Source organism: Diorhabda carinulata, chromosome X, assembly GCF_026250575.1.
Source record: "Diorhabda carinulata isolate Delta chromosome X, icDioCari1.1, whole genome shotgun sequence".
NCBI classification, from domain to species: Eukaryota; Metazoa; Arthropoda; class Insecta; order Coleoptera; family Chrysomelidae; genus Diorhabda; species Diorhabda carinulata.
Window position 1 is genome coordinate 3,204,077 of NC_079472.1, and position 21,182 is coordinate 3,225,258.

Consider the following 21,182-nt stretch of genomic DNA (forward strand, 5'->3'; position numbering starts at 1 on the left):
TTTATAGTGGGAGTAAGCCAGCGTTGCCAACCATACTGCAATTACTCCACATATATGGTAAATTAATTCAAAATATTTCACGTCTCAATCTCAAAATTAGGAGTTTTTGTTGTTATATTTTTTAAAAACTGAACGTATTTTGTGGAATTAATTGAGAATTCAATCTAACATTTGCAAAGTGGCATAAAATCTTTTTTATAGCTTAGGCTAGTCATTGCCAAAGAACAATCGTTTTCCTTTCTGGTAATTTCAAGCTGGCAATGCTGGAGTAAGCATAATATACATACAGTTAATATTAAAGAATATGTATTAAAAAGAGAGAAAAAGCATCGGTTTACCACTCTCTATCTAATCACTGTAAAAATCAAAACTAGTTATTCACCTCCTTTGCCTTTTTCACCACTCGGAACTGTCATTGTAATCCAATCAGAACAGAGTAGCTACACCGATGTTCTCTCTCTAACAGCATTGTGGACCCACTCGCTCTCTCTATCTTTAATATTAATTCTACGGTTTGATAACATAAAAAAATGCAATCAAAAGTGAAATTTTACGTATTTGAATACAATTGGAAAATATTTATTTCTTGCACTTAGTTGTTTTTATGATAATATACTTTAGAAATACGCAGATGTAAGAATTAATTAGAGGAAAACAGTTGAAAAATTTTATCTATGCTAGACTTTATTGGGTGCTTGAAAATGTATCACGCGACCGACTCATGGTGTATTCTAGACAGTATACAGGTTGTCTTCGAGAAATAATTAAAAATATATCGAAATATTAAAAGAATTTGAATTATCAGAAAAAGACTAAGGGATTATTTCAGATAATTTGAACTTTTAACATAGCAATAGACATATGTCAATCATCTGTCAAAATTTTGTAGACATATGTCAATAATAACAAAATGGTTTATTAAATTGTAGTTTCAAATAAAAATACGAGTGAAATTCTAAATATTTATTGAATAATTACATTTCTCGCTATTTCAATGTAAAAAATAATGACTTTGACCTAGAACCAAAAAAACAACCGACGCCAATGTTATACAAAAAATAAGACTTCTTCCTGTAATTGATATACAAAATAACTTGGCATCGATGTTCAAACTAGTCGTATACAGCAATACAGAGTCCAATTCCTGAATGGGGGTATCCTGATGAACATAGGGACGGGCCCTAACCTCTTGCCCGACAGTTTTTAGTACCTTACAAGAATTCGACAACCTAGCAGCCTAAAAATATCATTTCATCAACTCAAATTCTTGATGAAATAAAATTAAAAGTATCCGGAAAAAGGATTTTGTACAATATAATAAAAAGAATTGGGCGATAATCAATGAGATAACCTCACAATATCCCTTGCTGTTGACAGATGAGAAGATGATGACAGGCGATGAAGATAAAGACAACGACAAAAGACAGAGAGAGGGATCGTAATGACTTTTTCGATTATAATACGAGGGTTGTCCATAAAATAAGGTTCCCAAGGAGGTACGGACGCTTGTAACGCGACAATTGGGAAACTTCCGTTCTTGTCGTCAAAGATGAAGCTTCTATTTGATTTATTTCTATTTTTTAGTGGGCAAAAACGTTCCTCAGGCGGAATTAATTCCCAAATATGTGAGGTATATGGGAAAAAGTGGATGAATATGCAACATGTGCTCAAAAGGTGTAGATAAATCAAAGACGAACCTACAGAGGAATTTTTGGACTCTATTTTCAATTGGGACATGTACCTGACACCGGAGGAATTTAAGCAAACGCTTTCTTCCGGCAAAGGGATAGCGAGTGTTTCGGGACAGAAAAAGGTTGTTGCACGACGTTGAAGAGCCTTCAGCGCGCGATTTATAACAAGAAGAGACACATGCTCACAAATAGAGAGCGTTCCCATCAGGACAACGCGGGTCCACACGCCGCTCGTGTCACAATTGATCTCATTAACAAATTTGGATCGAATACTGTCGCTTTATAACCCAGACTTGGCCCTCAGTGATTACCATCTTTTGTGTAAATTTAAGAAGCACTTGGGGGGAACGCATACCACGACCGATTAAGAGGTGGAAGATGCGGCAGCAAATATCTACGACTCAGAAGTTGGTACATCATTGATATAAATAATTATGTCGAAAAATAGAAGAAAGTTTAGGCTTAATGTACACGTCTCGTATATAAAACGAGTATAAAAAGCCTACAATTAAAACAATCAGAAATAAATCGTAAAACAGCGTGGATAAATAAAAAGTATTAAAACAACTTACTTGTATGATTGGTGCTATAGCAATAATAGCCCAAAAGAAAACATTTAGAATATTTATGGCACTGAGTCCGTGTATAGGTAACGATATATGTCTAACGTGCAAAATATATAACCATAAAGCTCCAGATAGAGCGAACGATATATCCATGATTAACAACAGACATACCGACGGAGAAATTTTCTTGTTAAAATGATTCAACAGTTTTTTAAAATCCTCTATGTCCTAAAGCAATACGTAAATTATGTTAAACGTTCATACACAATACGAAATAATCTAGGAAACACGATTTAATACTTTTCCAAGTACCCCGGTATTATTATGCGTGATTTACACGCATCAAAGTCGAAGGCCACTAAAGACACGCCACGCCACTCCACGCCATACGACGTCTGTTTACGTGGTACATCGTTGTGTACAAGTGACGACTCGCTCGTTTTATTCTATGATTTTAAACAGAAAAATTTTCAGTAGCTTGACCTTAATTTTTAAAAGAATATGCTGCTGCGACTGTTTTTTTGCATAGCACGGCAAGAGAGAGACATTCACTCGATTTAACGCGCGTCAGTTACACCTGAGAGTTTTGAATCATTATATTCGACACGACTTGGGAGGGCGTGGCGTGGGGTGGCGTGTTGCTAGTGGATTCCGGCCTTTAACCGATTCTTCAGGTGTAAAAAAAAATCATTAGATGCCAAACGAGGACTGTACGACGGATGACCCACAAATTCGATGTTTTGAATGTTCAAATACGTTTTTGTTTGGACTGATGTGTGAGAGCTCGCATCGTCGTGGTGGAAAATGATTCGTTTTCGCCGATTGGTTTCCCTGACATTTTCGAAATTTCTGGCAAACGAATGCTATAATTGAGCGCTCTACGTTGCTCTAATTAAACAGTGGCGACATGTCTAGTTATTCCGAAACAACAGGCGATCATTTGCATCGAATTGCTTCGAGCGCGAACAACTTGTTGGATTTGGCTCGTCCTAAGAGACCCATTCAGTCGATTATTGTTCAGTTTCGGGTTGGTATGCATAGATCCAGGATTCTTCCCCTGTCACGATCTTTTGAAGCACCGCGATTCAATTTTTTCAGCATTTCTTTGCACCAATTGATTTCTAGCTCTTGCCTGACAATGCCCGTCGACACACACCCACCATGTCTAGTAAACGAAGATCTGGAAATGCGCAAATCGATGTTTCGCCATGACCTGATCTCAGTTCTAGCCAACGCCTTTATGATTCGATGGAAAGCTTTGTCAGGAAGCAGCAAGTTTGGACCACCATCAACCAACTGAAAATTGATCTCCAGAGCATACCTAATAGATTTTTTTATGTAAAAAGAAAGTGCAAGAGGTTAAACTCTACTACACTCGAGTAGTATTTCCGTATGTTGTAGTGTTCGGAAAAGACGTTCCTCGGTAGCTGATTCCACTTCTCCAAAGAAAGGAGTCCCGATGAATTGACGTTCTGGGCGTTTGCAAGCGAGCTCAAAAGTCGACAGGTCTTGCAAATACTGCTCTAGGTGGGATTTTCGATCTTTGGACCATCACCGTAACCAACTGGAAATCGATAACCTCATTTTCAGCGTGCCACGTTGTTTTTACTGCAAGTGGAAGCCATAGAACCTTTTGAGGTACTTTTGTTTCATTTTTATTTTACGAACTTTTGATGATTGATTTGAAGGAAACGAGAAAAAAATTAAGGGACAATTTCATCGTGTTTCCTAGATCATTTTGATGCGCGATTTTGTTGATTTAAACGTACCCTCATCCATTCTAAAGGTTGTACTGGAAATTGTAGTAGTTTATCCCTCATGAATCGTACGTGGGAAGTCAACAGCTGCGCTTGAAGGCAATAATTTGATATTATTGCCGATTGTATTAAATCTTGCCATAACGTACAGACAACAAATAATATTTTTAACGACACCGCCGGCAACCAACTAAAAAATTATAAAAAGTTAAGTGAAAATTGGATTTTTTGGCATTTTTCACAAAATCTAGTCAAATTTGGTGAGTTACAAGTTTTAAATATCCGCGATTGAATATGTGTAAGCGATTGTACTGCTAAGAATTCGTAAAGCCTTTTCACCCGCAGGATAACTTATAACTAAAATTCCATGAAATCCGGCAGCTATTCTACTCGCCTCACGGCCAGCTGCAGATACGATTGTTCCTCTGATTTCTGGTAGCCTCAAAAGCCATAAAATTGCCGGTGCAGTTTTACGGTGTTTGGGGCTACTAGTTCTGTGGGTTCTTGCCTTCTTAACAGGCTTTGCTTGGACCTCGGGTTGGAAGCAATGGATTGGAGGTCGCGGCCGATGTAGTTTGACTTGAACCTTGTGATGAATTAGATATGATTCCTAACCAGCCGAAGAAGGGTGGAGTTTTACGGCTTTTGGGGCTAACTCGTTGTTTTACCAGGGGTTGTTGGTCTATTAATAGGCGTTACATCGATCTCCGGATTAGAAGCCTTGGATGAAGGAGGGTTGCACGTCGAGCAACCTTAGAATCCGAGGCTGTTAGCTTTTTTTCTCCGGAGTTCTGCAGAATTTAAGCCGGATCTTGACAAAACATCGTAGAAACCGATGCTTTGAAGGTAGTGGGTTCCCTGGTCCTGTTTTTTCAGAGCCCTCGAAAGGAAGAAGAGGATTTGACGTGGTCCCTGTCCTTGCAGAGCCCTTGGAATTTCGCTAAGTTTCCTGATTAGGAAAGAGTGAGGTTTGATTCAGCCCATAGGCTAATAGGATTAGAATCAAAGTGGATGTAGAGGACCACAATATATCTGAAGAAGTAACATTGATCTATCTATTGGTTGATAACAAACTGTTGCCGTTGTTTCGACAATTTTCGGTCTTTGGGGGGAAAAGGAAACGGGACAAAACTCGTTTGGAAATCGTTAACCAATACTGCAAAGTTGTGGAAAGCCTCAATTTAGCCACCAGAACGTTCAGCATGATCTGTCATTCATTAAAAACTTTGTTTACCACCCAAACACGCTAAATTTCTTTTTTTTTTTTAATTTCTCCCCGAAATGATGACGCAGATTATTAAAATTTCGGTAGATGATTGTGGATTAGTACAGTGTTGCCTTTTTAGCTAAGAAATTGGTAAAATTACGGATTTATCGGATAAAAAATATATTAAATAGATAATTTATTATTGAATACTTACCCGTTTTCAATCCATCTGAAAGTAATATCCCCTTTGACCAACATAAAAATAGAAATGATAAACGAAACGCTTATCCACACCAAACTGCACATAACGAACAACCAAAGTATTTTCACTAATTTTCTTTGACTTATGAAACCGTCCGATAGATTAGTCGACGCGAGAAACACCTGCAAACCATCCAACGACGATGCTATTAAAAAAAATCCAAAAAAAAAAATTTTGTTATATCACCCTTTCCATTAGTACGGGAAGCTGTTCGTCGTCTGTGTTTCTAAAAACGATCAAGGTATGTAGATAGGCCGATAGATGGAGCAAACTTGGTAAAACGAATGTGAAAGTGATCGGTCGATCACAGGTTTCTGTAAATATGGCGTCGTAAGCCGCTTTTAGGGTGTTATTTGAACTGGAAAACACGTAATAAAATCCCCTGTCTCTCCTAAAAAAAGATATAATTCCTTGTATAGCAATAATTGTTATTTAGTGATGCTTGACAAATCAATCAAATGATACATTAATCGATTAATCGATTAATCGATTTTATCGATTTCGAAATTATTTTTGTCAATAGAAAGGCTTCAAAAGTTTATTTTTGAATGTACGTGTGATTTTTCATATATAGAAATGATATTTTTAGGTTATGATAACGAGAGAAGCCGACGTGATTCGTTTTTGTGATGACATCGATTTTCACAGAGAGAAAAAGTATTCATAAGACGTCAATAATATGTCAACGATACCGGTGGATGCGTGTAAACGCTTGTTTATATTAAAAACGCGGTAAAATGAAGAAAAAATATAATTTTATTCTAGAATTTCGCTTTTGTCGTCGTTATAAGGGCCCTTTCACACCAAACAAATCCGAATCAATCAGAATCATTCCGAATCAAGTTGAATCTGATTGACCACCAAGATTCGGCTTCGAGCGCTCCGTTTAAATGTGAAGGGACTCTTTTCCCGCCTTCAGACCGGACGAATCTGGTTCAATCGGGTTTGATTCGAGATGGCACTTGATTGGCGAAGAATTAAACATTCCAGGTAAGAATTATTCAGGTTGATTCAGCTGGTGTGAAAGAGTGGAGATGACGAATCAGATTCAACTTTATTCGGAGTGATCCAGATTGATTCGGATTCGTTTGGTGTGAAAGGGGCCTAGCTTCGGTTGCTTTTTAACCTAACCTCAATGTAAAAAGAGTGAGATTAATTCAATTTTAGCGCTTTAAATGTCATTTAGTTTGAGGTTATATAATCAAAATTTGGTTTTATTCTATACAAATTTGTTTATTATTATATTGATGTAGAAAATTTGGTGTATGAATTAAAAATAAAGGTATTTTCAATTTTTTTGTATAAAAATGTTTAGATTTTTTTCTAAAATTGATGAAAAGTTAGTTTTTTTAAATAGAAAAAGTGTGAATTTTAAATCAAGATTGTAATAATCCTTTCGGCCAACTTTTCGAAAAATCTACGATGTTGAAAGATAAAAATTAAAAACCGAAAAAAATGGTTTTTTGTAACCTCATATCTCGAAAGAGTTTCTAAAATGTTAGTTTTTTGTTAAAAAAAGGAAATTTTAAACTTTATTCAGAATAAAAAATTTTTTCCGAGCAATTTTTCAAAAAATCTATAAATGTTTTTATAAGAAAATAAAATTAAAAACAAAAATTAAAAAATTTTGTCCGCAATTTTTGAAAAAAATTCAAAAAAGTTGTGTTTTCTTGAAGTTTTAAAATTTAATTCGGGATAAAAATATTCCCAGCAGCCAATTTTTCCACAAATTTATAATTTCTGTTATGAAAAAACTGGTTTTTGTAACCTCAATTCTTGAAAAAATTCGTAAATAGTTAGTTTTTTGAAAATAACAAGTTCTAAAAAAGTCTAACTAACGATAAAAGTATTAAAAACCGCCATTTTTTCAATAAAACTACAAATGGAAGAAAAAAATTAAAAACTGAAAAAACGGTTTTTTTTGGAAAAAAAATAATTTTTGATTTCAAGTTTTTTCTGATTTTTGAAAAATCTGTGTTTCTTCAATTGAATCCTATAAACATATGCATATAAACAAAATTTTTTGAGTAAATTCAAATTTTCAAAAATAGAAAATAAAATTGAACCAAAAACAAGTTAAAATACGTTCCCACCACTTTTTAACAAAATCTATAAAATTAAAAAAGCAAAATAACAGTTTTTTGCAGCATCACTTTTCAAAAAAAACGATGAAAAAACTCTTCCTCACATAACCTAACCTCAACTTGCACGAAAAACCCAAAAAAAACAGGTTTTTAATTTTCCGTTCTTTTTAATACAAAAATGTATCGATTTTTCTAAAAATTAATAAAAACACTTTCATTAAAATTGAATAAAATTTATAGAAAATGTTTTTTAGAAAACCGAATTTTGACTTTACATTGTTTTCCATGTAACCTAACCTCAATTTTGCTGTTTAAATTTTTTATTTTTTGTTATACAAAACAGTACAGATTTTTTTTAAAATTTGCCGTAATTTAATTTTTTCGCCTGGAATACAACCCGATAAATATTGTAGTAACTGTTTTTCAAAAAATCGTAAAGCTCCTGAAATGAATTGTTGAAAATTAGTTTCAATACAAGAAAAAAACAAACCAATATGCCACTTTTCACAAAAATCGATATGGTTTTTTATAAGAAAATAATTTTAAAAACAAAAAAAACGGTTTTCTGTATCCTGTTTTTGAAAAAAAAACGGTTTTTGGTTTTCAATTTCTTTTCGTATACTGAAATATCGATTTTTTAAAATATTTATAAGTTTTTCGAACGATTAAAACCGTATAAAAAATTATTTTTTCAATAACCTAACCTCAATCTTGGGAAAAAGTACAAAAAAAACTCATTTTTAATTTTAAATTTTTTCCTTGTACAAAATTATATCGATTTTTTATTAAAATTTGTGGAATATCAATTTTTTTTACCTGAATACAACCCTTTAAATAAAGTAGCTGTAATAATAATCAGAAACAAATTTGCATTTTTTAAAATAAAAAATAAAACGATTCAAAACAATGAAAACTACTTCTCTACCAATTTTTTAATAACAAAAAAAACACATTTTCCACAAAAATTTTGAGGTTATGTAGATTTTTCAATCCTCTAAAATTTTATCCGCCATATTTTTCAATATAAAATACAGTTTACGCGTAAACCTAAATGTCCACCCTCTACTTCCCAATTGCGAATCTGAGCGAATTTTTCCTTTTTCTAGTACAATTACCACCCCCATTTAACTCATCAAAAAAATTTTCCCCGTACTATAAAAAAATAACTTAAAAAAAATCACCTGAAACAAGCCATGTAGTGTACCATATATCCAACTAACATCACAACAATTATAAGGCAAGTATAAAGAAAATTTAGAAGTTTTCCACAAAAACATGAACCTTGTTGATCATTCAAAAGCGGTCGAAATCCAATGAAACTCAAATAACGCAAATACGGTATTAAAATTTTCTTCTTACAATAATTCAGTACTACCGTAACTGTTAGATGAGTAGAACTATCAGGTACTACAACGCTAACAATCTCCGTGTCCTAAAAACATTTTTTATTTCAACTAATCCCGACGTAAATCACCCTTAAGCCGGTACTGTTTATAAACCCATACTATTCTGTAAAAACGGAACGTACCTCGATGCTGGACGACCAGTTTGTGATTTCTTCTCCGGAAGCCATATTGTTTACTAACATATCAATTCATATTACGTACTAAAATAATAAATTAAAATACCTTTCGTGTTTGTATTTATTAAAAACTTACCGATACCAATATATTGAACGTTTTTACTATAAAGAACACATGGTGTTTTTATAAAACTCGGAGTTGTAATGAAAGATATAATTTCAACGTGATCCTTTTTTTTCAACGCATATTTATGATAACCTTTAATTATCGGGCATTAATAAATCTCTGTACATAAATACGTGTAATACCAATACGTTCTTTCAATGTTAAATAATTTCGGGTATCGTTTAATGTAAATATAAAAAAAACGATTAATTTTGTGATAAATACTGTTGAAAGGTAATCGCTGTAGATATGAACGGTTAACACGTTCACTGCCAGGGTTTTTAGAAAAACGTGGAGATATAAGCGTCTGATGAATTAACACGTTCACCGCCACTGCTAAGCTTGATTTATAATGGTCCACGGTGCGTTTGATGAATTAACACGTTCACTGCCGCTGCTTCGACTATCTTTCATGGAAACACATATGAAGGTATGAGCGTTTTATATTTTAACACGTTCACTGCCACTGTTTGGATTTTTTTATAATTGGCAACAATACGATTTATAAATTAACACGTTCACTGCTGATGTCAAGATTTCTTCGAAGGTAACGATAGGGTTGATATTTTAACACGTTCATTGACACTGTTCAGATTTTTTTTGCAATTATGGTTAATAAATGATATATTTTTATTATATGAATTAGCACGATCGCTGTTTCAACACGTTCACCGACTTAGTTTAATTTTTTTCTATAAAAGTATAGGTGGAGATCGATTCATACTTGAACACGTTTACTGAAACTGTTTGGATTGACGATTGATAAATTAACACGTTAACAGCCGATATCAAGATATTTTTTATAGTAACAACGATGCGGTTCATAATTTAACACGTTCACTGCCGCAATTTAGTTTATTTTATAATTGGCAACAATGCGATTCAAAAATTAACACGTTCACTACCGAAGGGATAATTTAAGGGAGATAATTTAAAAAACTACAGGGGGGTACCGAAAAGAAAAAAAACTTCAAATAACTGAAATAAAACTTATTATTTACATGATATTAACGTCGTTTTCCACCTGAGAATTTCGTTTTGTATTTGGATTTGATTGTGAAACCAGGTCGTACTAAACGTTTCCTTTCTTCTCGATGTCTTCGGTTCTTCTCTTCCAATGAAAAATTCTTCTTTTTCCTAGTCGAGAAAGTCATTTCTCGATTACCTACGGAACCCAACAGTTTAACTGAGGCATCTTCTTCTTTTAACCGTTCACTAAGAGGAGCCCTAGAAATAATTTTCTTTACAGGATGTTATTAAACGGATAATTTATGGTTATATTGCACTACAAACTAAAAGTCTATTGTGTCCTTTATAACCTGTTCTAGAATCCTGATAAATTCCAGGACCCGTACTTGGTCCTCCTAACCCAAGCACAGGAGACAGTGGAAAAGCGTAACCAACAATTTCATATATGTAAAAGTGCAGATGATAATTTAACACGTTCATTGCCAATGTTTTGATTTTTTTGTAAACACGACTAAACAATTTTTTTAGATTAGGAATTTATTCACAGGCTGATATGAAATAAAAAAAAAAACAATTTTTTGTAGGTAGACAGATGATTAGGGGTTAAACTATAAGTCAATTGTGTCTTCCATACCAAGTTCAAGAGTTGTAATAAATTCCAGTACCTGTATTGGATTCTAGATTATTTTTTGTTCCTAAAAGTTTCTTCATCTTTCTCAAATCTTCCACCTTGTACAAGAGACAGTGTAAAAAATTCTAATTCTATTTATATATAGTTTTTCCACTTTTTTGAGCGAATCTTCTCAGGAAGACACCATCCGATTGTTTTTATTTTGGTTTTCCCACTTCCTGAAATAATCCTTGTCAGGGCTTCTATTCCAGTTTTCAATTTTCTGGGGCAATCCTGTCCAGGAAGACACTTTTTGGAGTGATCCTAACCACTATCAAGGTGCTTTTCTTTCATTTTTTGAAGTATCCCTTTCGAGTAAAACTCAATTAGTGTTTTTATTTTGCTTTTCCCACTCTTTGTAATGATCCTGGTAGGGGTAGATGCTTTTGTTTTTCCCATTTTTTAGGCAGATCCTGGCCAGAAAAACACCATCAATGGAGTTATCCTTTCCAATAAAACTTTATTTGTTATTAATGTTTTTTCCATTTTTGGAGCAATCATGTCCAGAGAGATAGTATCAGAGTGTTACTATTTCGGTTTTGCCACTTTTTTTAGTGATCCTGTCCAGGAAGACCCCTTCAGAGTGCTTCTATTTTGGTTTTCTCACTTTTTGGAGTAACCTTGGCCAAGAAAGTACAATCAGAATGATTTTCTTCCATTTTTATGAGTAATCCTTTCCAGTAAACCACCATCATAGTTCTTTTCTCTCAGTTTCCCACTTTTTTGAACTGTTCCTTCCCAGGAAGACTCCTTTGGAGTGCTTCTATTTTGGATTTCCCACTTTTTGAAGTAACTTTGGCCAAAAAAGTACCATCAAAATGATTTTCTTCCATTCTTTGGAGTTATCCCTTCCAGTAAAACAAAATTAGAGTATTTTTCCCACTTTTTTGAGTGATCCTCTCCATAAAGACACTATCAGAGTGCTTCTATTTTGGTTTTCCCACTTTTTGGAGTGGCCTTGTCCAGGGAGGTACCATTAGAGTGTTCCTATTTAAGTTTCCCACTTAATCTATAATAACAATTACTAACCTGTTAGTCTTTTTTTTAATACTATTAAGCCCTTTGAACTCATCTCCATGTTTGAATTCGTACAAAGTTGGTTGTTTTTTAATCTCTTCTTCCAAATTCCTCAAATCTTCTTCGGCTTTCCTTAGTTCTTGCTGCCTGTGTTCTTCATTTATCATTTTATGTTGTTTTTTAAGTTCCTTCGACCATGTATGTTCATCATCCGAACTTTCTTCTTCAAATTCATCTTCTGTGTCTTCTTCGGAACTATTTTTACCTTCCATTTCCTCCTAAGAAAAATTAAGAATTTTTTCCAATTCCAATTAAATTCGTAATTAATTATATTCACCTCGATCGGTTCGAAATCTTCCGATATCAAAGATTTCTTCAATTTTTTAGCTTTAGCAGTATCCAAGCGAGACAATACCGGATTCAATAATCGATATTCATCTGCATTTTTATCTACTTCGAAATCTGGATTTTCAAACAACGCCTTAAATCTGTTATCCACCAATAAATTAGCAGCATTAACTTTATTCTTCTTGCTATTTTGTTCTTCGTTCATCAATTTAAGCGCCAGATCTTTATTAACTTTAGGAAGTTTGTTAACTTGCACTCTATTTTCTCTATCTTTATCAATAGTTTCTTTTATCTTCTTCTTTCTGTATTCCTCGAATTCAAACGGATTCGCGACCGCTCTGGCTTTTTTATACAAACGAATATCCATAAAATAACTAAAAATAATTAAAAATTATCATAAATAAAATATTTATTGTACAAACACTTACCCGTGCATGTAAGCCCTTAACAATTTAGTACCTACAAGATGATCAAGTCCCAAATTCTCCAATTCCGCTTTAGTAACGAATTTGTAATCGTCGTAAACATTCTCAGTGTTACTTTCCTCCAATTCTTCAGTAAGGGAATCCAGAAAACTCGCCCATTTAGGGGCGGGTCCCATACTGGGGATGTAATAAGTTTGTATTTTAGGATTTTCGTTGGCAAGAAATAACAATCCCGTATTAGGTACTGTACAAAGATTATTAAACTCCGTAGAAGCATCTATCGATGTATATAACTGTCCCTAAATAACAACAAAACAAAAATATTCCAAACATATTTATATCAGTGGTACTTACATTATTTTTTTCCCAAATTTTTAATACTGAACAATCTAAAGAAAACACCAAATCCTGCTGATAATGGAACTCTACATCTTTTATAGGCAAATCATTCATATGATCCTTGATATAAAAAGGTTTATTTGATCTTAAATCGTATAAAAGTACTTGTCCTGAAGCTGTACCGACGCCTAAATGTAAAGCACCATTAAATTTTAAAGCTGTTATTGATGGAAAACTTTCCATACTAAAAAAAATCCCGTAAAAACCTGTAATCTATTTTTATAAAGAAAAATCTTACTCTTTATTTTCGTTAAAACACGTAAAAGCGCAATCCAAAGTACCAACTATAGATTTACTTCTTTGATCCCAAGCTTCTACTTTACCCTCTTGTGTACCGCAAATTAATAACTGATGATAAGGATTGATACAACATTTATTTATAGATGAAGCTGTACTAGTATAAGGTGTCATAAACTGTCCCCTTTCCAAATTCAACCTATAAATATCAGAAGAAGCCCCAACGACAAACAAATCACAACTAGGATAATCATATTGCATATCTCTACCGAATTTGGGTATTCGAAGTCTGTAGTACCGACCAAAAGCCGCATGGAATTCTATATATCTATCACATTGCAAAAAAACGAGCTAAAATAATTTTTAATTTTTATAAAATTATGGAAAAAAATCTAGTTATTAAGTACCTTGCTATAATCGTCGCTAAGTATTTGAAAAGTAACTGCTTCCGAATCAAAACACCGTTCAAATTTTAATGATAAATTGTTTACATCAAAACATTTTATTCTAGGTTTGTAAATACCTGTTGCAAGTATATATTGACCATCTTTTGAAACTTTTACTGTTGAACTAAGTCCGGGCATATCAAAATCTTGAATAAGTTCAATACGTCTTCTAATATCAACATTTTTTTTTAATAATGCTCTTCTTTTCCTCTCAGATAACCACTAAAAGTTTCGTTTGAAAAAATGATAGTTACATGATAAAAAATGGAAATATTTACCTCTGGTAAAGATTTTCCAGCACTTAAATTGTAAATTTTAACGTTATTAGGATCGGAAACCTGCATTTTTGCTTGTTTTACGATATTATTCCCATTCCCGATTTATTTTCAATTGTAAGGTTAAATAAGCTCGTTGCCAAGCAAAGCACGAGGAAATTGTTAAAGTGCGCATGTCTACATTTCTGATTTATATTATTTATTCAATTAAATAATATTCTCTGAAATATAATAGATCTGATTTTAACTTTAAGTATGAGAATATAGAATTTAAAATAATTTATTAATGCTATAAAACTATAGTTTTCTAAAAAAGAAAAAAAACAGGTGCTTTTTTCCACCGTCCACAGTTTGGCGTTTTCTTTTCTTTTACCCCAGGATGTTTAACATATTTCAACTGTTTTATGCATAAAACAGAGATTTATTATCTTCGTATCTTAAAATTCAGACAAATAAAATCATAATATTAAAAAAACCGAAAAGTGCAGTTTGAAATATTAACGAAAACTATTTTAACATCGATGATGAAGAAGATTGCTCACTAATGCATCCGGTAGTGTTTTTATAATAAATAATAAATATATATAAAATAAAGTGGTAAATAAAAAAATTATTAGATTTTCAATGTCTTCAAAAATTTTGAACAAAATCTTGGCGGCATAAACTCAAATTTTAACTTGCCCTTTTCTTTCTATTAGAAAAAGAGCAATACAGAAATCAGTGACAAGAGCACGGAGGCAACTCAACAGAGCATACTTGGGTATGTTCTGTGAGTAAACCTAGTACACTTAAGTTTTGTGCGCTCAACGTTTTCTAATATCTTGGCTAGAAATAGAAAAAATGTGAATATAATTTAATTGCGAGTATTAATTTTCTTTTCCTAAAAGAACTAAGTAGTCTCAGTTTCAGCTAAAGTAGAATAAGACGATATATTACCGCAGTAATATGCACATATATATATATATATATATATATATATATATATATATACACTCGTGTTCAATGTACCATTGTTGATAAAGACAATAGAACTTTTCGGAAACTATAATCCGAGTTCGGGTGGATCACCCTATCAGCTAATTAAGGATCCTAACCCCAAAACGAGATTTAGATCACAGTTTCCGAAAGAAAGACATGTTCAATTTCCGGTGAAAATTTTAAATTTAGAATATTATATACAAGTACTTTCGATTTTTATTACTTTTTTGGGCATTAATGCTTCCATGAAATGCCGAAAGTATAAAAACCGCAAATGTCAAATAGGATTAATGGTAAACAGCCATTTAAGGGTAATCAATAACTTAAAGTTCAAAGAACCATAGACAAATGAAAAACCCTTCAGCTGAACGCATTTCCGAACAACAATCAGATCATGATCGGATTAACCCAATCATAGTTTACGAAAAATCCTAATTTGTCAACTACTGAATAAAACTAACCTCAATTTGTCAAAACTTAAAAACATTTTGTTAAAAACAATGCCTCAAGATTACGATTCAAAAATTAGTCTTCACTTGGATATAAATCAGGGCTTAGATAGGTTTGTTTTTATAATTAGTATGAATATAAACTCATATTTTCTTTAAATTTTTACTTCTTAGACTTTTTCTATATGTATTTCGTTATGATTTACTTTAATTTTAGGTTTCTTTCGATCGAAAACCAGTTTAAAATAACAGATAGAAATTGACGCTCCGACCTATTTCAGTTTTTATCAAAACATATTTTGATAAAGACTGAAATACCTGTTATTTAAATTGTAATGTACTTTTTTTTAAAATTTATTCCAGAGTAAGGGAATTGGTTCAGACTCGTCTTATTGAAAGTGGTTGGAGAGATCAAGTAAAATTGGCATGTCGTAAAGCGATTTTAGATAACGGAGAGAATCGTGTACCAACAGTAGATGAGCTCATAGCTCAGATTACACCCAAAGCTAGATCCATGGTACCAGATGCTGTAAAAAGAGAACTTCTTCACGAATTAGAGATAATACTAATAAATGTCGATAAAACAGGATACAGTAAAGGTTTTTAAATAAAAATGATGGTATTAATTGTAAATAAATTTATTTATAAATCGTAAATGTGTAATTTTATTTCAAGATTAGAGATTCATTTGTAATACAAAAAACAGTTTATAATTCGTCTTTTTTGTTATTACAATCACATTTTTCCATCTTCTTTTGCTCAATAAACTCCATATCTTCCAAAATTTCTATATTACTGGTGATAATTTTACTAAATTCATTAAATAAGTGGAAATAATAGCAGAATATATTTTTTGGTAACAAATTCTCATTAACAAATTTTTGTGCATTCGAAGCTATCTTTTTAGCTTCCTTGTCGTTATTTATAGCCCATTTTATTTTTTCAATAAGATCACTGATGTCACTTTTAACGGGTACATAATGAACATTAGGTTTTAAATCTTTATAATAATGTTCGAAATACTTCGATTCTGGTTTGAAAACTAACGAACCACCAGCTAGTAAATATGGCATTCTATATGTTGCTACTGTACCATCAATAGCTAACTGATATTTGTACTAAAAACAGGAAGACTTAAGGACGGCGAAACAAAATGTTTTATAAATAAATTCCATAAAATTGTAATTATTGGGGTATAGAAGAGACAAAGATATCTTTCTGTACTATTTTGTAACAAAGAAGAAGAGGAAGCCAAAGAAAAACTGTCTGCGAAACGTCAAGCAGAATATAGATGAAGTAGGAAGGATTGAATAAAGAGAAATAGCAAAAGACTGAAGGAAATGGGAGGGATAGTGAAGAAAATTGATGCCAAGCGTCTAGAAGACCCGTAGAGCTGAACTATAACATAAAGAGCAAGATGATTAGGGACACATTACAAAGAATTGTGAAAATATTGATGGAGGAAATAGAAGAAGAGGAATCCCAAAGAAAAAATGGCTACAAGAAGTCAAGCAGGATATAGATGAAATAGAAAGGAATAAGTAGAGAAAAGTAACAAAGGACTGAATAGTGAAAGAGATCGAAGTCAAAGGTCAAGAAGAATTGTGAGAATCGTGCTGGAGGGAAAAGAAAATGAGGAATCCCAAAGAAAAAATAGCTAAAAGAATTTAAGTGGGATATAGTTGAAGTAGTAAGGATCTAGTAGAAAGAAGGATAAAAAACTGAAAGAAATGGAGAAAATAGTGGAGAAGATTAAAGCCAAGTGTCAAGAAGACCTGTAAAACTGAACTATAACACAAATAGTTCGAATACAAAGAACAAGAGTTAGGACACATTGCAAAGAATTGTGAAAATGAAGCTTTAGGAAGAAGAAGAAGAATCCCAAAGAAAAACTGGCAAGTAGCAAAGGACTGCAGGAAATGAAGAGGAATAGTGAAGAAGATTGAGGCCAAGGATCTAGAAGATCTTTAGAACTGAATTATAACACAAAGAACAAGATGGTTAAGACAAATTGTCACAGCAGAAAATTGTGAGAATGATTACTTACTTGGAAAAATTTGAAAAACGATATATGTTCAGTCTTTGGTCCGTAAATATGTTCCTGATCTCTATAAAAGAAGAAATTAGTTAAAGAAGCATTAATTAAATCCGGATATTCCTTGGAAAGTTTTATCAATTCTAATCTATATTGATTAGAATCTCTACCTCTCCAAAATAATTTGGGTATTCGGGTTTCCCATGGACCATCAGTATTACCCTGTACTGAGAGTACATCCAGAGTTACTCTGAAATAATTTTTTCAATATTTATGTAAAAATATACTTTGAATGTAGAAAAAAAATTCGTTTTAACGAAAACCAATCAAACGATACAAATTTCAGACCATAGAAACGAAATTTGAGGGAAGTTACATAATTTTTACATACATACTACACACAGTAGTGGAGAAATAAATTGTAGAATTACCTTAGTACTACCAGTAGGAGCGTTCGCCCTCCACATGAAACCATCCTTCTCGGTACAAAAAAAAACAATGAATAAATAATAAGAAATCGAAAAATTAATATTTCCAATAACTTTTCTGTCTTTTCGTTAAATTTTTCAACGCATTTAAGTTCACAAAACAAAATTTTAACAGTTTTTTGACCAATAAAAAATCCAAAAACCACAAACTTTCCGGATTTGTCTCCCATAATTTACACTTGAAATTTTTTTTTAAAGAATGTCGTAGTTTTTCGAAAAGTACAAACAATTTGTGAAAAAAAAAAACAATTGAATATCATAATTTAAACAATTTGTATAAATAATTAAAAATTTTTTATCAACAAAAAATAAATCATAACAACATAAATTAAGTTAGAAATTTCTCAAAATTTTTAATAATTTAAGAAAATTGTTTGAATTATTATATTTCGGAGTCAAATAGGTAAAAAAATGTTAAAATTTTGGTTTTCAAACTCTTGGTTACCTTCCCTTAACACAGGTCTCTGGATCCGCCACTGGCTCTCAATGGTTCACATAATTTGATTTCTACATGTTATTTACTTTAAATATAACTCAGAGTAGCCCTAACCTAACAAAAAAGCACAATTTTCCTCGACAATAAATTTTTGTGAATGTTAGAAGTGAGATCTACCCCATTTTTGATGTTCAGAAATCGAAAAATTAGTATTTTGAATATATTTTTTTCGATTTTCTTAATATTTTCGACGAATTTTAGTTTGCAAGCCAAAAATTTAAACATTATTTTGTTCAATAAAAAACCTCAAATTCTCCGATTTGTCTCTCGAAAACTGTACTCAAAAGTCGTATTTTTTTCGAAAAGTAAATACAAAGACGAAAAATTAAAAAAACACTATTGAATATCATGATTTGAACAATGTTTTCAACTTATTAAGAAATTTGCGCAATTCCTAACCAAAACTAGGTTAGGATTTATTTCTTATTGATAATTTTTGCTTATCTTTAGAACATTCCAGAAACTTTTTAAAAGCCCTCGTATTTAATAAAATAATTTCTACAATGGACTATTTTAGAACACGTGACTGACAAGTCGGGTCATTTTGCCCTAGGTGGCACACAAAACATTCATTCTACATTTTGTAACGTAACCTTGTGTTTCAATTGTGATTTTTTTGTGTTTTTCGTATTGTTATTTTTCATTATTTCGACAAAATGGATCGAAGTGAATATAGAGTGTCCCATAAAAAATGTAAATGTTAGTACTAGATTGGTTTTCTTCTACATCCCTTATAACTTAACTAATGTATTATTTAACCTTGAGAAGTGCCGATATGACAAAAAATTATAAACAATTTTGACCCCTATGCTTTGCCTGTTGAAGGCGTCCGTTTCAAAGCACTTAAACTAACATTTCTTCTGACTTCCGACAGTACATTTAAATGCTTTTTATTGGTTAAAACGGCAGGAAATCCGAAAAACAGTTTCGAGACAGACAGTTTCGAATAAATGTGCATGAGATTAAGGATTTAAAAATAAAAATCTCTCCATTGTTTACAAATACAACAAGTATTCGAATGACATTGTATGTCTAAAAGTCTAACAACAAATCCTAACCTAAATAAAGTTAGGTTAGGATTTGTAAAAATTGTTTAGAATATTAAATTCAATTGTTTTTTTATTTGAATTGTGTTTTATTACGTATTTTTTGAAAATATACTACGTTTCTCAAAGAAGAAGACAAATAGATTGAAAAAAAAGTCGAGAAAAGTTTTGGATTTTATGGTTATAACTTAAATTTCATTTTAATCTTAAACGCACTGAAAAAATAAACAAAATGTTGAAAATATGAGTTTTTCGATTTTTTATGATAAAAAATGAAATGGTCACAACTTCCAAACATTTACCAAAATTTTTACTGAAAGATAACAAAGAAAATAAAAATAATCATAATAAATGGTACAAATACCACCCAAAAAAGTTTATTTTTCATTTAATTTCGGAGTTAATTCAAAAATTTTATAATATATTCGTTTCTTCGACTGAAATTTGGGCCGTTCAGTAGAGAGAGGTTAAATCGAGTCAGTTTCCATCAAATTTGTGTCTAAAATCGATTTTCGCTAAACCAAAATTAAACAAAAAGTTACATTACCTTCCCAAATTCTCCAAAGTAGATTCGGTTATATCATAAGTGGGCATTATAATATCAAAGGTATCAGTACTGCCACACCAAGAAAAAATCGGATATTTTTTCTTTAAAGTGGATAAAGGCCAATCGCCCAAATTCGAAAAAAATTCTACATCTGGTAAAACGACTTTTCTGGTTAATGATAACAATATATTATCTACAAATATATTAAAACCAACATATTTCCCATAACATTTTCTGTATATTTTATTATTTTTAACTATGTAATGACAGAGGCTTACAGAGTGTGGTTGATTAAATCTCTCTAGAATCTACAAATAAAAATCGTTTATTTTCGTTTATTCAATCGCTCTACAAAAATATTTACTTCTTTCCTCTGTTCCGTCCAATTTATCTTCCTAAACACACTCAATTTATCATTTATAAACTTTGGTACAGACCCACACTCCCACGCGTTTAATGATTCGTTAATATTTCGCGTGGGACAAACGCAATCATCCGATTTAACGGGAGCATTTATTAAATAGGGAGATTTTGCTAAATGTTCATTATTATAGGTGACAGAAATTTTTAAATAAGAGCATGTTTCATATAATTTATACCTTACAATGTAACTGTTATCTTTTCTATCAAGAACGTTAGTCCATATACGACATGGTTTGTTATTCTTTGTTTTTCCATCCACTACTACCTGTAACTGTGTATTTTCATCAACTGTACTCCTAAAATGAAAATAAAGTTAGATTTAACATTGTAGATATAAATTTGAGAAAATATTAAATAATATCAATTAAAATTAACGTATAATTACCCATTGTTGGTTATGAGATTAACAAAAAAATATCTAGCTGGCATTACCATCTTTTCCGGAGATAAACCGGGGCCCCATATTTTACCTAATTGGTCACTACTTTTAACAGTAGTTGAACAAATAATAAAGAGTTTCATTAAAACAAAAAATGTAAAAAGTTTCATTCTAATAAATATTGTAAATTTGTATTTTAAAAAACATTAACTAATAAATATTTTCAATTTAAAAACTGTTCCTACTATTTACACTTTCTGTTTATATCCGTTTGATTATTGACATAGAGTAAAAAATAAT

At 31.9% G+C, this 21,182-nt stretch overlaps 4 protein-coding genes across 5 annotated transcripts; 1 reads left to right on the forward strand and 3 right to left on the reverse strand.

Moving 5' to 3' along the window:
* Positions 1 to 948: 948 nt before the first annotated feature.
* LOC130900817 (uncharacterized) lies at positions 949 to 9,658 on the reverse strand. The gene is made up of 8 exons (XM_057811708.1): positions 9,226 to 9,658; positions 9,096 to 9,173; positions 8,749 to 8,999; positions 5,670 to 5,874; positions 5,436 to 5,605; positions 4,027 to 4,204; positions 2,264 to 2,485; positions 949 to 1,237 (listed from the first exon to the last, which is right to left on the reverse strand). The coding sequence occupies exons 2-8, from the start codon at positions 9,153 to 9,155 to the stop codon at positions 992 to 994; spliced, it is 1,332 nt and encodes a 443-aa protein (XP_057667691.1). The 5' UTR covers positions 9,156 to 9,173; positions 9,226 to 9,658; the 3' UTR covers positions 949 to 991.
* Positions 9,659 to 10,234: 576 nt separating this feature from the next.
* LOC130900724 (nucleolar protein 10) lies at positions 10,235 to 14,216 on the reverse strand. The gene is made up of 8 exons (XM_057811533.1): positions 14,045 to 14,216; positions 13,728 to 13,988; positions 13,322 to 13,671; positions 13,039 to 13,267; positions 12,688 to 12,983; positions 12,249 to 12,633; positions 11,924 to 12,189; positions 10,235 to 10,482 (listed from the first exon to the last, which is right to left on the reverse strand). Exons 1-8 carry the CDS (start codon positions 14,108 to 14,110, stop codon positions 10,263 to 10,265), a joined length of 2,073 nt encoding a protein of 690 aa, XP_057667516.1. The 5' UTR covers positions 14,111 to 14,216; the 3' UTR covers positions 10,235 to 10,262.
* A 1,242-nt stretch (positions 14,217 to 15,458) lies between these two features.
* LOC130900793 (enhancer of yellow 2 transcription factor-like) lies at positions 15,459 to 16,160 on the forward strand. Its single transcript, XM_057811664.1, has 2 exons — positions 15,459 to 15,581; positions 15,832 to 16,160. Exons 1-2 carry the CDS (start codon positions 15,520 to 15,522, stop codon positions 16,073 to 16,075), a joined length of 306 nt encoding a protein of 101 aa, XP_057667647.1. The 5' UTR covers positions 15,459 to 15,519; the 3' UTR covers positions 16,076 to 16,160.
* On the reverse strand, positions 16,094 to 21,172 carry LOC130900792 (protein O-glucosyltransferase 2-like). 2 transcript variants are annotated; one of them, XM_057811662.1, is made up of 5 exons: positions 20,889 to 21,172; positions 20,445 to 20,799; positions 20,081 to 20,388; positions 17,516 to 17,753; positions 16,094 to 16,586 (listed from the first exon to the last, which is right to left on the reverse strand). In XM_057811662.1, the coding sequence occupies exons 1-5, from the start codon at positions 21,050 to 21,052 to the stop codon at positions 16,176 to 16,178; spliced, it is 1,476 nt and encodes a 491-aa protein (XP_057667645.1). In that variant the 5' UTR covers positions 21,053 to 21,172; the 3' UTR covers positions 16,094 to 16,175. The 2 variants fall into 2 exon arrangements, with proteins under 2 accessions (XP_057667645.1, XP_057667646.1); XM_057811663.1 differs by having other exon boundaries at positions 16,101 to 16,586; positions 17,516 to 17,576; positions 20,889 to 21,149.
* Positions 21,173 to 21,182: the final 10 nt, after the last annotated feature.